The 13,207-nt window shown below is 40.4% G+C and overlaps 1 protein-coding gene across 7 annotated transcripts in view; it reads right to left on the reverse strand.

Annotated features, from left to right (window-relative positions):
- ARHGEF12 (Rho guanine nucleotide exchange factor 12) overlaps window positions 1–13,207 on the reverse strand; it is a 155,024-nt gene that overhangs the window by 37,004 nt on the left and 104,813 nt on the right. For 6 of the 7 annotated variants that reach the window (XM_021696456.2, XM_021696453.2, XM_021696455.2 and 3 more), the window contains 7 exons: window positions 7,697–7,739; window positions 7,289–7,394; window positions 6,742–6,879; window positions 6,247–6,279; window positions 5,799–5,913; window positions 4,994–5,099; window positions 3,380–3,592 (listed from right to left, as the gene is read on the reverse strand). In XM_021696456.2, coding sequence (XP_021552131.1) covers window positions 3,380–3,592; window positions 4,994–5,099; window positions 5,799–5,913; window positions 6,247–6,279; window positions 6,742–6,879; window positions 7,289–7,394; window positions 7,697–7,739 — 754 coding nt within the window. The remainder of the gene's footprint in view (window positions 1–3,379; window positions 3,593–4,993; window positions 5,100–5,798; window positions 5,914–6,246; window positions 6,280–6,741; window positions 6,880–7,288; window positions 7,395–7,696; window positions 7,740–13,207) is intronic. The other variant, XM_021696450.2, reaches the window with a different exon arrangement.

Consider the following 13,207-nt stretch of genomic DNA (forward strand, 5'->3'; position numbering starts at 1 on the left):
AGTTTATCACAAAGCAGTTGATAACAAATACAGTAGTTATTGTATTAAATGTCTTTGTATCTTCCTTCATTTCTGATGGGAAATTTGGATGGACATAGAATTCTAAGTTCGATAATTTTCTTTTAGTAAGTTGCAAGGCCTTGCTCCCTTGTATTCTAGCCCCTGGGGTGATTATGAGAAATGTGAGGCAGCGTAATGCCCATTTTCCTTCTCTTCAAAGCTTTCGGGGCTCTCTTGGTGCATGGAAATTTCCAGAGACATTCTAGGTATGGCTCTTGTTCTTATTATTGTTATTACTATTGTTATTATTCATCGTAGGTGGTTCCCAGTCAACTCTTTCTGTCTTAAGACAAGTCGTCTTCCCACTGAGATGGTTTCTTCTATCATTTCTCCAACTGCCTCTCCTCCATTTCCTCTGCTGATGTTTCGTCAGAGACAGACGTCGGCAGACATCGGACCTCTCAAGTGGCTCGCTACGTAATTCTTGTCTCTCCGATTTCTATCTCTCGACATTTCTGATATATGTTCTCAAATATTTCCTTGACTTTATTTTTAGGGACCTTTTTTTTTTTAACTCTTGGCAGCTGTGGTGGTTTGAAAATATGTGCACAAATTCTTTGCTACTCCTCTCTCCCTTCAGGGGTGGAGCCTAATTCCTCCCTGCTTGAGTGTGAGCTAGATTTAGGGGCTGGCTTCTAACTTGCTGACATGACAATGTGCGTCCACAGAGACTAAGTCATTAAAGGTATGGGGGCTCCTTTCTTGCTCTCTCTTTTGGATCACATTGGGGGAAGTTGGCTACCACGTCATGGAACATTCAAATAGTTCTATGGAGAAGCCCATACAGTGGGAAGCCAAGGCCTCCTGCAAGGAGCTAAGCCCCTCTGCTACCAGCTACCTGCGTAAACGCAGAAGCACATCTCTGGCCCCAGCTAAGCTTTCGGATGACTGACTGACACCTTGACCGCAACCACAGGAGAGACAGAATTGCCCAGCTAAGCTGCTCTCATGTTCTTCACCCACCAAAAACGTGACATAATATGTATTTTTTGTGTTAAGCTATGAAGTTTTGAGGTAGTTTATCACAAAGCAGTTGATAACAAATACAGTAGTTATTGTATTATATGTAATAGTTATATTAAATCATTTTTTTTTGGTCTCTGAATGCTCTTTTATTCATAGCATTATTCTTGTTTTATAGATATAATAATTTTTAAAATTTCCCCAAGTATACTATCTAATTTAGAGGTATTTTTTTCTAAGTTCTTGTCTTTTACCTAAATTACTGTTTTCTGCTAGGGGCAGTTTTTCTGTTTATTTTTATTCTCTTTTGTATGTCATTAGTAAGTTTGGCATTATGTATTATCTTAGGTCTTGATTCTAACAAGCTAATTTTGCCAAGAGTGAGTAATACTATTCATATCTGTGTATGCAAGACTGGGTAGCTGCTCCGGCTTTCTCTTCGCAGCTATATGAAGTAGGTCCATTTCAGTTGGGAGCTCTCTGGGCAGGGTGAGAGTTTGGCATGTTTACTGTCAGGCTTCAGGCCCCCAAATGTTAGAACTCCAGGGCACTGATACCACGGAGGACTTACCTTTCCCTGCACAATTCATTCAACTCTCTAAAAGAGAGCACACTCATTTTCTTCGGGTACATAAATGACGGACGGCTCATATTCTACCATGCAAGGATCAGGAACTGCTGACATCATTGTTTTGATTACAGACCTTCAATTAATTCATTATTTCCAGCTTTACTTCTTACTCATGCACTCCATAAGACATGCCAACTCAGAGCCCAAAGTCTCTCCAGGGTTCTAATGGGCCGACTGGCTTCCACCTGGGATGGGACTCCTTGAACAAGTTATGGACTCCGGCTTCCTCTATGTTGTTTTATCCTTCCAACCATGCTTGTCCACTTTTAATCTCCCCCAGATTTGTTGAAATCTCTTGCTTGTTGATAACATCTTCTCCTCCTCTACTTCCTTTCTCTTCGTGTTTTTTATTTAGTTGCTATTGGTTACTTATCTGCCATGTTTTTAAGTTCAGTGAGAGCTGGGAGCCATGAATTCATGCATGTACTCAACCCAACATCTTCAGAATTCCATATAAGACAAAACCTCCAGATTTTTCTATAACTATCACCCTCCTTCTTTGTCTTAAATCCACGCCCCCCCCCCACCCTGTTCTGCTACAGCCCTCTCAAATAGAGATGGATGTTTCCAACAGACACTGTGTACTTCAGGGTGGAGATGAGATAGATACCCTTGTTCCTCAATACTACTTCTAGACCGTATCTTGCCTTCTTATAAAAATCCCTTGCTGCACTGAGATTCTCACTTCTAGGTATTATCACATGCTCTCCCCCTCCTCGTGACAATCATCTAGCAATACTGAACCTTCAGCTGCTGGCTCATAGTTCTCCTCTCCCTGCTAGTATCACATGAGGTGACTTCAAAATTTGGGGATGTTAAGGTATTCCAACTCCTGACTTCTTGGTTCCTTACTTTCTTTATCTCTAGTAACTTCCCCTGGGCCACTTCAGTGACCATTCCCACAGCTTTATCCTTGACCGTGTCATACCAGAAATTGGACTGCTTCCAAAATCACTAATACAGATAGGCATTCCCTTCTCCAAATAAAATCACTGATTCTCCCAGCTCACTTGCTTAAGAAACCCATTAAAACAAGTATGAAGAAATATGGTAAGAAGCTCTTCTCTAAATGATCTATAATTACTTCACATCTTTCTCTACTCTTCAAGTCCCCTTGCCCTTCTCGCTAAGCCTTCTCTCTCTGCTGATAACCTTGCCCTTCACACACACTCTGCCTCTCATCTCCGCTCTCCTTCTCAAAACTTTGTCCTATTAGTTATATACAGTTTACCACCTGCTTCTTCAACCTCTTCCTCTCAATGGGCTTCCCTTTAGTATTAGAAAAAAAAAAACTTTAGTAACTCAGATTTTTTAAAAAGTCTTTTCAGACTACCCCCCCACATCTGCCTCTAGCTACTGACTAAGTCCCCCCAAAACTCCTTTTCTCTTCCATTACTGGATTTGGCACAATTTGAATTTTTACTTATGTGACTATCTCCCCATGAGACTTAGCGGTGCAGGGCAAGAATCTCCGTATAATTATTGTGTGCTAACATCTGATACAAAGCTAATGCATGACAGAGAGCTCAGTCAGTATTTCTGAGTGGATGAAAACTCAAAATTATCATTCAGCATGGATTTATCACTGGTTATAGAACATTAAAATGTTAAAATTAAATTAAATTGGGATTCTTGATTAGAAAAATATGCCACCTTGTTTGTTACTTAGTGTGACTGTTGTAAAATCTTGATACTTAGTTAAGTCGCACTGCAACATTAGCTCACCTGTATCATTCTCTTTCCCTCCTTCCTGGGAAGGAGCGGCTCCTGATGCCACAGAGGACATGGAATTGGCTGGCAGGTATCCGACGTCTGTTCCTTCACCTGCTGACCCACTCTGGCGCACCTTAGCAGGATCCTGAGGCTCAGGACTTACAGAAGAGGGTGTGGGTAAGTGCTTTGGGTGGCGCTGTTTCTGTAGCTCCATGGCTCTGCCAACTGAACAGAAAGCAAGTGTTAACAGTTTGTGTTGCAAAAAAGCTTAAAAAGAAAAAAAAAAAAGATGATGTTAAAGGATCTAAAAAAAATGTCTGGAACATGGTGGGCCCTAGGAAAATATGGATTATTGCAGAGCGAGGAATAGATAGATAGGAAGAAATGGAAGAAAGGAGGGAGAGAGAAAGAGAACAAAAAGAAGGAAGGAAGGAAAAGAAAGGCAAGAGGAAGAAAGAGAGAGGGAAAGAAAGAGGAAGGCAGGGAAGGTGGAGGAGGGCTGGAGAGAAGAGAGGAGTAGGTGGAAGACGATGGCGAGAGACAGGAGGGAGAAAAGGAGATGAGAGCAATGGTGGGGGCGGGAATGCTGAGAGACAGAGGCACACAGAACTGCACTCACTTGTGAGAGTGAGGATGAAGCCTGTTAGCTCTGTGAGCTCATGGTAAGCCCCCCCCCACCGCCCCCCTCCCCAACACCTGCAGATTCATCAGCACAACATGCCTCAGAGACTATGGAGATTGCTCGAAGCCTGCTCACGAGCCCTGTTCATGTCGGGAACCACAAGAGGTGAAACCCACTCACATCATCATTGCCCACATTGCCGCACAGCCTCATGCAGCTCTGGACATCCCTGATCCTAAAATTCTTCCTTCCCTCATTCCTAAATCCTTCTTCTACATGCCTTGGAACTCATGGTCAGAATCTGTGAGATACTCCATTCTCCTCAACCTCTTCTCTAAGAATTTCCTTCATCTTTTCAGTGTTTCTCAACAAGGGGAACTACCGGTATCTGACTGAGAATTCCTCACAGTGCAGAACATCCATGTCACTGTACCACAATACCACCCTCACTCCAACCTGGCCAGTATTTTCAAACGTGGTCCTGCCCAGTCGAAGACCACAACGTGACCTGATTTCCCTCCCTGAGGTACCACCCTCCCTAATTCTCCCCAATCAGTGGGCTGATCGCTCTCCATTAGACCTGACGGTGGAGGGAGGTCAGGAAATAAAGCACAATGGAGAGGCGGAGAAATTGCAGAAGTATGGAGAGCGAGTAATATGTATATAGAAAGATGAAACAAAGAATGGTCGAGAAATCCATGCACGTTTTGTTTTTTTAATTTAACAAATAGAAGTTGAATGCAAACAAAATCAGATTAGGTAAGTAAATTATGTTATGGACAACTGCTAAGATGCTGCCATTCAAGAAGATGTTTAAGATAATTATAGAGCCCACATGGGGGTAGTTAGTTCAGAAATAACCTTGAACATAAACAAGGCACAATGGAAGCTCCGTGGGACCATTTCAAGAACACCTTTCTCCAGCAATTCATTCTAGCTAACTGAGCCTCCAAAGAGAAGACGGCAGGGGCTGGTGAGAACGCCGCTTTTACAGCTTAACATACTTGCACTGTTGTCATGACGGCTTGGTCTCCTTGGGGGTCCCAGGATGCTGGGGAATCCTCTGCGCTTCCCTTTTTCTTCGCCTTCTCGATCTTTCTTCATACTCTGCTAGAGTTGAGGGGCAATCAGAGAGGTAAAAGATACATAACAGAGTAGATTTCTTTTGTGGCTTTCAAACACACAAATGCAATTCTAATGGGCAGCTGGAAGAACTGGTTAAACGGGAGTGAAGGACACTCACACACAGCACTTGGTAGAGGTCGGCACGTGGTACCGCACACACATCAAACTCAAGATGTCTTTTCAACCCCTTTAGAGCTGGTAATTTTGGAAAACCAAGAAGTAGTTTTATAACACATCTACTGGGAGCTTGTTCCAAGCAGTTCATTCATCCATTGAACGAGTACTTAATAAGCTCTTAATGTGTGAGGGCATTGTGCTAAAAGCTGGGGACACGATGAAGGGGGCCCTTGCCCTCACAGAACTCCACAGCCTCACAAAAAGTAAAGGGATACATCTGTAATGACAAACTGTGACAGGTGCCATACAAGGAGAGGCAAAGACCGTGACAGGGTTGGGACGGCGCTCTGTATAAAGTGCCATCTGCATTCTTCACACCGTCTCACCATTACTTCACATGCCTGAATTTTCTGCTAGATTTCTGAGTTTCTTGAGAACAGGGGCCATATCACACACCTATCAGCATGCCTAGCACTAGCCCACGGAAACAGGAAGGACTAAGAAGAAAAGCACTGCAGCCCGTGTCAAGGAGCACAGAGACCTGAACACATTATTATCCAGTCTCACCTTGATTTTTGGAAGGAATCCAATCCGACCCCGCTTGTGCTCCAAATTTCGAGGTTCTTTCACTTTTACCCCCAAGTGCTTCATGTACATAAGGATAACATACTGCATTGTTGAACTAGAGGAAAAGGATGAAATCAAATAAGAATTCTGAAAAGGCAGGGTGGACAGAATAAAGCTATCGAATGGCTTCAAAAACCCCAATGCTGGAATCCTTAGAATTCATTCATCAAGTAAAAACTAAGGAGGTATCTGTTCATTGCAAATAGAAAAGGATTCTACTCAAGACACTAGAATATTAGTCAAATAAAATCGAGGCCACCAGAGGGAGAGAGTCCAAATTCTGAAGTTAAAAGAAAGAAATCCTAATTTCAGACCAGCAGGAGAAAAGATAGTTGTTTTTTTTTTCTTTTCATAAAATTCTAGGGGCAAAAAAACCCAGTTATATTACCTCTTATCTTCTTCTACAGCCTGAGCAGTCATCCTAAAAATAAAAATATTTCAAAATTAAATAAGTTGCTATTAGATACCCAAAACAACAGAATAGCACCGGATGCTTTGGGCCACCCTCAATCTCTGTCACCTGGCATAAAATACCAGAAGAACTCAAACCACCCAAGGGACTACAGGCTTTTCTCACTCATGTCATCAACTGTCAATGTTCTCTGGCCTGAAATAGTTTCAAAGCCTATGAACTGAAACCACTGAAAGTGCTCAACCTGTTTCTGATCAGTTGGAAATTTTATAGTTACTCGTTTTACCAATACACAGAAAAAGAAACACAAGATCTTTTCTAAAACATCAGCAAAAATTAAAACATTAAAACCCCCCTATATAGCTCCACATACACAATCTGACACCCCTTCTAAATTTGCTCAAAGTGTGCTTTAAGCATAATGAGCATCTCAGGAGAGAGGGCATGTCCACATATACTTCTGTTACTTACAACACTTCTTCAATTTTGGCAATGATCTGTTCCGCACATGCCCGTTCCTTCTCCAAAGTTACCCGGTCCTTGTCTCGCTCTGCGTCGAGTTTAGTCAGTTCGCTTTCAGCCAAGGTCAGCCCCATGCTACGCTTCTGCCTAAAGGGAACAGAACAAACTTCCTAAGGTAGCCTACAGAAGAACGATCTCTCTCTGGAGATGCTTTATCAGAGTTTCCATAGCTAGCAAAGGCAAAATGTCACAGTTTTCTATTTTGGGGCCCCTGTCACCTAGGACACCAGAGAAAAAGAATTCTAGAGGCGATCACTCAACAGAACACGCATCCTGAAGGAGCACACTTAGCCTAGCAGAGCAGTGAGCTCAAATCCTGAAAGCCTATGGAATGGGGACTAGGGACTCAGCACCACACCAACTCTTTGACTCCAAGGGTCCATTTATGTTTTAATCACAGTGATAAAGACTACATGCTAGGTGTGTAACCTTTTCCTACCCCAAAAAAGGTTAATTCAGAATGACCATATCAACTTATATCACCCACCAAGCTTACCGAAAATCTTCCAAGTGCCTCTGAACTTCTGGGTGGACTCTTTCCTGCATAGTTTGGATATAGTGGCGGTGCAGATCCTCGGGTATAAGCTCAGGTCTTCTTTTTTCTGCATAAAGAAAAGCCAAGGAGTTATGTGATTTAAAGGTATATTCTGTGCAACTGGCAACATATCGATGTTATTTGGTGCGAACTTGCAGTAGGCAAAGACAAGGTCTTCAATGCATTTTATGTATTTTACCTCACAATGCAGATTTCATATACTATCCTTTAAATGTATTACAGATTCTCTTTCCGTTGTGATTCAGATGCCCTACTGGTCACCACATGACCAATAAAACCTTTAGAGATGAGCTGAGCTACAACTCTACAGAGATGTAATTCTCCAGGATGCTGACATGCCACACTTACCTAGATCTACTGATATTTCATCAGGCACAGAAACTTTCAGGTGCTGAAACAAAAATGCAAACAGAAAGTCAAACACCACTAAGGACTTCCCAAGATGTATATATAAGTACTTGTATAAAGTGAAGAGATGCAACTTGGATAGCTATTTTTACAATCACATTCAGGTATAAGCTCACTTATCCCATCCAAATGTCACAGCTCTGGAAGGTCCCACTGTTTAAACTTGAAAATAAGCCCTTTCCCCAAGGATCATGCTATACGGAAAATATCTATAGTCACTGGTTAATATACTTAGTTATACATCATTTGAATCAATACGGCTAAAACTTAAACTGTGTGTATATTTTATGAAAAACTTGGTCATATATAACCATGACTTTTTTTTTGCTGTATTTGAGACTACTGACCATCTTGCCAGTAATTTCCTATGTAAAGTTAAAGAACCCTCACAACATTCACGCCCCAGTGAGGAGGTACTGGATGTCAATGTTGAGGTTTTGGAGTATTAAATCGCCAATAACCTTCTGCAGTTTTTTTTGTTTTTTGTTTTTTTTAAGATTTTATTTATTTATTTGCGAGAGAGAGAATGAGAGAGAGCACAAGAGGGAGGAGGGTCAGAGGGAGAAGCAGACTCCCCACTGAGCAGGGAGCCCGATGCGGGACTCGATCCAGGGACTCCAGGATCATGACCTGAGCCGAAGGCAGTCGCTTAACCAACTGAGCCACCCAGGCGCCCCCCTTCTGCAGTTTTTACTGTTGAGCCAACTAAGGTAACTGAGTCATAATTAACTTCTACTTAGCTAGGATTTTCCCCATAATAACTGTAGTTTCTGGTCCCATTACCACATAGCTGTGTTTTCTCTCTCATCAATCTGGGAAATGACTTAGGGAAAAAACTTATTTTACATTTAGAGAAATAATCTTAACTACTTTGTGCTTACTTTGTATTGTATACCTACTTAAGTCATCTACTTCCAGAATTTAAACAATTCTTATTAGATCTGAAGCTTTATATTAGAAAATAAGTCATTGCTGAAAATTACGAGATCTCTAATATTTGTCTGAAGAACAGTGAAATAGATGTCAAAGCTTTCTCTTTAACTGAATTTGCCACACAGTAGCTCAAATCAAGTGTCCTAGAAGTATTGCTAGCACAAATGCAAAAAGATTTACATGCTCATTTCTGTATTATTGGAAACAAATATCACCTGTGGTATAAAAGAATAATTAGCAAATAAATCTATCAGGGTTCTTACACTTTAATGTTGATAAATTTAATACAGATCATGAGCAGCAAAATAAAGATCTGACTTAGCTTGGAGCTCTTAAGAAATGTGAAATTAACTCCTGGGGATTTACCTGAAGTAAATGAAAACACTAATTCTAAAAAATATCTGCACCCCTATGTTTATTGCAGCATTATTTACAATAGCCAAGATACAGAAGCAACCTAAGTGTCCCATCAATAGATGAATGAATAAAGAAGATGTGGTAGATACACATAATGGAATATCACTTGACCATAAAAAACAATGACATCTAGCCATTCACAACAACATGGATGGACCAAGTGGGTATTACGCTAAGGAAAATGGTCCAGCCAGAGAAGACAAATAGCATATGATTTCACTTATATGTGGAATCTAAAAACTAAAAGCAATGAAGCAATGAGCAAACAAACAAAAAGAACAGAAATGGACTCATCAATACAGAGTAAACTGATGGCTGCTAGAGGGTAAATGGGGTGGAAGATAGGTGAAATGAGTGGTGGGGATTAAGAGGTACAAACGTGCAATTACAAAATAAATAAGTCACAAAGTACAACATCCATTCATGATAAAAACCCTCCACAAGGCAGGTCTAGAGGGAACATATCTCAACATAATAAAGGCCATATTTGAAAAACCCATAGCTAACATGTGACTCAATGGGGAAAAACTGAGAGCTTTCCCCCTAAGGTCAAGAACAGAACAGGGATGTCCACTCTCACCACTTCTATTCAACACAGTACTACAGTCCTAGCCACAGCAAGCAGACAACAACAACAAAAAAATAAGGGCATCCAGATTGGTTAGGAAGAAGTAAAACTTCCACTATTTGCAGATGACATGATATACTATATACAGAAAACCCAAAGATGCCACCAAAAACTGCTAGAACTGATAAATGAATTCAGTAAAGTCTCAGGACGCAAAATCAACTTATTTGTATCGTATACCTACTTAAGTCATCTACTTAATGTGTTGCATTTCCATACGCTAATAATGAAACAGCAGAAAGAGAAATTAAGAAAACAATTCCATTTACAATTGCACCACAAATAATAAGATACCTAGGAATAAACCTAACCAAAGAGGTGAAAGACCTGTACTCTGAAAACTAATAAAAGAAACTGAAGATGATACAAAGAAATGGAAAGACATTCCACGTTCAAAGATTAGAAGAACAAATATTGCTAAAATGTGTATATTACCCAAAGCAAAGTACACATTCAACGCAATCCCAATCAAAATACCAACAGCATTTTTCACAGAACTAGAACAAACCAATCCTAAAATTTGTATGGAACCGCAAAAGACCCTGAATAGCCAAAGCAATCTTGAAAAAGAAAAGCAAAGCTGCAGGCATCACAATTCCGGACTTCAAGTTATATTACAAAGCTGTAGTGATCAAAACAATACGGTACTGACACATAAACAGACACACAGATCAATGGAACAGAACAGAAAATCCAAAAATAAATCCACAACTATATGGTCAACCAATTTTTGACAAAGCAGGAAGAATATCCAATGGGAAAAGGACTCTTTAATAAATGGTATTGAGAAAACTGGATAGCAGCATGCAAAAAATGAAACTGGACCGCTTTCTTACACCATACACAAAAATTCAAACCATTTTAAAGATCTAAATGTGAGACCTGAAGCCATAAAAATACTCTAATAGAACATAAGCAGTAACTTCTTTGACATTGGCTGTAGCAACCTTTTTCTAGATATGTTTCTGGAGGCAAGGGAAACAAAAGCAAAAATAAACTACTGGGACTACATCAAAATAAAAAGCTTCTGCACAGCGAAGGAAATGACAAAACTTAAAGGCAACCTATGGAATGGGAAAAGATATTTGCAAATGACATACCTGATAAAGAGTTAGTATCCAAAATATGAAAGAACTTATAAAACTCAACACCCAAAAAACAAATAATCTAATTTGAAAATGGGTAGAAGACATGAACAGACATTTCTCCAAAGAAGACATACAGATGGCCAACAAACACATGAAAAGAAGCTCATCATCACTTACCATCAAGGAAATGCAAATCAAAACCACAATGAGATATCACCTCACACCTGTCAGAATGGCTAAAATCAACAACACAAGAAACAAAAGGTGTTGGCAAGGATGTGAAGAAAAAGGAACCCTCGTGCACTGTTGGTGGGAATGCAAACTGGAGCAGCCACTCTGGAAAACAGTATGGAAGTTCCTTAAAAAGTTAAAAATAGAACTCCCCTACAATCCAGCAGTCGCACTACTGGGTATTTACCCAAAGAATACAAAAACACTCATTCAAAGGCATACATGCACCCCTATTTTTATAGCAGCGTTATGTACAATAGCCAAGATATGGAAGCAGCCCAAGTGTCCACTGATTGATGAATGGATAAAGAAGATGGTGCCTAGGGCGCCTGGGTGGCTCAGTCGTTAAGCGGCTGCCTTCGGCTCAGGTCATGATCCCAGGGTCCTGGGATCGAGCCCCACATGGGGCTCCCTGCTCGGCGGGAAGCCTGCTTCTCCCTCTCCCACTCCCCCTGCTTGTGTTCCTGCTCTCACTGTGTCTCTCTCTGTCAAATAAATAAATAAAATCTTAAAAAAAAAAAAAAAAGAAGATGGTGCCTAGACAGACAATGGAAATTATTCAACCATAAAAAAGAATGAAATCTTGCCATTTACAATGACATGGATGGAGTTACAGAGTATAATGCTAAGTGAAATAAGTCAGTCAGAGAAAGACAAATACCATATGATTTCACTCATAAAACAAATAAGCAAAGGGAAAAAAAGAGAGAGAGACAAACCAAGAAACAGACTCTTAATTAAAGAGAACAAACTGAGGGTTACCAGAGGGAGTGGGGTGGCAGTTGGGTTAAACAAGAGATGGGGATGGGATTAAGGAGGGCACTTGTGGTGATGAACCCTGGGTGATAGATGGAATTGTTGAATCACTATACTGTACACTTGAAACTAATATAATACCATATATTAATGAACTGGAATTAAAATAAAAGCTTAAAAGAAAAATAAATAAGTCAGTCATGGTGATGAGAAGTATAGCACAGGAAATACAGTCAATAATACTGTAATAACTTTCTATAGTGACAGATGATAACTACGCTTTTCATGGTGAGCATTATATAATGTATGTAATTGTTGAATTACTATGTTGTACACCTGAAACTAATACGATACCAAATGTCAACGGTACTTCAATTTTCAAGAAAGGAATATAAAATTCAAATATATTTCAATACACTGTCATTTTTTCATGGAAGTAAATTATCTTAACAAGTATAATATATAATATTTTAAACAATGGCAGTATTATCAGAACCCTAATGAATTCACTCAATAAATATCTGAGTGATCAGTCTGTACCATGATCTATTCAGTGTTGGAGAAAGAGCAACAAACAAAGCAAAAATATCCGCCCTCAGGGGATCTGTACATTCCAGAAGAGCAGGGACAGAGACAAAATAAATAAATAAAAGTTCTATGGACAAAAATAACACAGGAAAGGTGACAGAAAGGGAAGGGGGTAAAATCTCACGTAGGTTGGTCAGGGATGGCCTCCCTGAGAAGGTAAGTGTATCCCACCACGTGGAGGTGTGTAGGCAACTGTGTAAAGGAAAACAACAAAAACGGGGCAAGAGCTTGAGGGAGGAGTGGAGCCAAAATGTTTCTGTGTCCGTCTGTTTTAAATAAACTCACAATGTTTCCTTGCTCATGTTTCAGCAGAAAACAAAAAATTGGTGATGCTGGAGCGAAGGATGACAACTGGCCGGATCCCGCTGTTCATCAGGCAGAAGGAAATACAAGGTGAACAGGGAAGAGTAAGCCTTGGAGAAAAGAAGGCAAGCTCTCTGTGGCTTCAGGAGAAAGGCCAGAGCATAGAGGATGGTGAAGGTAGGGGATATATGTGGTAGAAGTTCTTCTGCAGATACTTCAAATTTCTCACAGAAACTGCAAGGTCCTCCACTGAGAAAGGACAGGAAAGGAAGCGATGAGGTTTCGGGAGAGGGAAAGTGGGCAACAGTCATCAAAGAGCAGTGAAACCGTGGAAGGCCCAGGGAGCGGCAGCACGATTACCCAGGAAGCATTAAGGGTTGTGACTTACCCTATGGAAAGGCTAAGAATAATAAAACTCATTCATTTAAAAACCTTATGAAGATTTCTACTGGTAAAATAAAACACTATTATCATTTATGTAAGATGTTTCCTACACTTTTTAGTTAA

Source organism: Neomonachus schauinslandi, chromosome 11, assembly GCF_002201575.2.
Source record: "Neomonachus schauinslandi chromosome 11, ASM220157v2, whole genome shotgun sequence".
Classification (NCBI taxonomy): Eukaryota; Metazoa; Chordata; class Mammalia; order Carnivora; family Phocidae; genus Neomonachus; species Neomonachus schauinslandi.